Source organism: Pyrus communis, chromosome 6 (genome assembly GCF_963583255.1).
Source record: "Pyrus communis chromosome 6, drPyrComm1.1, whole genome shotgun sequence".
In the NCBI taxonomy this organism is placed as follows: domain Eukaryota; kingdom Viridiplantae; phylum Streptophyta; class Magnoliopsida; order Rosales; family Rosaceae; genus Pyrus; species Pyrus communis.
The window spans coordinates 2386051-2388036 of NC_084808.1; the positions used below are offsets into that span (position 1 = coordinate 2386051).

The 1986-nt window shown below is 40.6% G+C and overlaps 1 protein-coding gene across 1 annotated transcript; it reads right to left on the minus strand.

The window, feature by feature from the left end:
- Positions 1–503: 503 nt before the first annotated feature.
- LOC137737339 (secreted RxLR effector protein 161-like) lies at positions 504–1232 on the minus strand. Its single transcript, XM_068476787.1, has one exon. The coding sequence runs from the start codon at positions 1230–1232 to the stop codon at positions 504–506; it is 729 nt and encodes a 242-aa protein (XP_068332888.1).
- Positions 1233–1986: the final 754 nt, after the last annotated feature.

A 1986-nucleotide genomic window follows, 5' to 3' on the forward strand; every position in this document is an offset into this window, starting at 1 on the left:
TTAGACATCAATGATGCCTCAGGTCAAAGGACTACTTTGCATATTGCAACTATTGAGTTCTCACATGACATGTATGTTCGAACTCTCGTTTGATCGTTGTTCAGTGTACTCGATTACTCTTTCGAGCACCTATGTGTTTGCCTTAGTGTCCAACACCAAATGACTTGAGACTAGTTCATACTCACGCTTGAGTCGACATAACACATACTAACCTTAGCGGATTGTCAATGCCCAATTGGCAATCCTATGGCTAGGAACGTTTTAGGAATGAACATAAGAGAAAGGTCCCGTTAATTTAACTAACTTAAATCACTTGTCTCTTAGATCAAATACATTCCTTGGATTCCCTTATTGCTTAAACACAAGATACTATAAATAGTGATTAACAATAAGCTTTGCCCTCTATTAAACATATAAAAGTTTAACACAATAAGTATTCCAAAAAGCTATTACATCAAATGAGTGGCTTTGTGGGCATACTTCCAACAATCTCCCACTTGCACTCAAAGCCATCTTCCCATGTATCTAATACCCATCTTTTCCATATGACGGTCAAGTTGGATTTGAGACATTGGCTTTGTCAGTGGATCTGCTACGTTATCGGCTGAAGCAACTTTGAGGATGTTGACATTCCCCTCGGCAGCATATCTTCTAATGATATTAAAGCGCCTGTCAAAGTGCTTGTTCTTTTGATGTGCCCTGGGTTCCTTGGCTTGAGCTATCGCCCCACTATTATCACAGTACAAAGTTACTGGTGATGTAATGGTTGGAACCACTCCAAGTTCAGTAATGAACTTTTTCATCCAGAACGCTTCTTTGCCGGCTTCAGCTGCAGCGACATATTCAGCCTCTGTCGTGGAATCGGCAATTACACTTTGTTTCTTGCTTTTCCAGCTGACAGCCCCACCATTCAGAGTGAATACATATCCGGAGTTGGAACTTCTATCATCGACGTCAGATTGGAAATCTGCGTCTGTATAGCCTTCCACTCGCAACTCTGTCGCTCCTCCATAAACGAGGAACATGTCCTTAGTTCTTCTTAAGTACTTAAGGACCGTCTTGACAGCTGCCCAGTGTTCTGATCCTGGGTTAGATTGATATCGACTAGTAATGCTCACAGCATATGCGATATCAGGCCTTGTGCATATCATGGCATACATAAGACTTCCTATGGCGGAAGCATAAGGAATTATATTCATATGCCGTATCTCTTCAGGAGTCTTAGGTCCCATGGACTTAGAAAGATGAATTCCATGTCCTACAGGAAGAATACCTTTCTTAGATTGTTTCATCTGGAACCTACTTAGCACCTTATCAATGTACATAGATTGGGATAATCCAATTAATTTTCTGGATCTATCACAATAGAGCTTTATCCCAAGTACATAAGATGCATCTCCTAAATCTTTCATGTGGAAGGTTTTGGACAACCACACTTTTACAGAAGAAAGTACTGCAGTGTCATTCCCGAATAGTAATATGTCATCTACATATAACACTAGGAATACAACTGCTTCCCCAACAACCTTTTGTTATCTCTTTGAGTCAATGTCGGACATTGCCTCAATGTAGTCTCTAGGGTCTTCCTTTGTGTCATTGTCACCTAGAAGGTACAATTCCCCAAAGTCTTTGTCTAAGCCATACCTCCTAGGTGGCTTATTAACCCGTTCAGATCTACGTGGAGCTAGGGGTTCAGGAACAGGGTTGTCAACTTGTCGAGTGCTTGTTTGTGGTTCATCATTAATCTCATTAATTTCCTTCAATTTTATCTTGCTAGTTCCTTTAAGAACTAATTCATCCTCCATGAATATAGCAGTTCTGGCGACAAAGACTTTCTGGTCGTCAGGGTGATAGAATTCGTATCCATAGGTTTGTTTAGGATACCCCACAAAATAGCATTTAACGGATCTCGCTTCAAGCTTTCCAGCATCTTGTTTTTTAACGTATGCTGGACAACCCCAAATCTTAAGATGTTTAAGACTTGGC

Excerpts from the sequence above, each read along its gene's own strand:
- LOC137737339 (XM_068476787.1), bottom strand. The coding sequence starts at position 1,232 with ATGGGACCTAAGACTCCTGAAGAGATACGGCATATGAATATAATTCCT.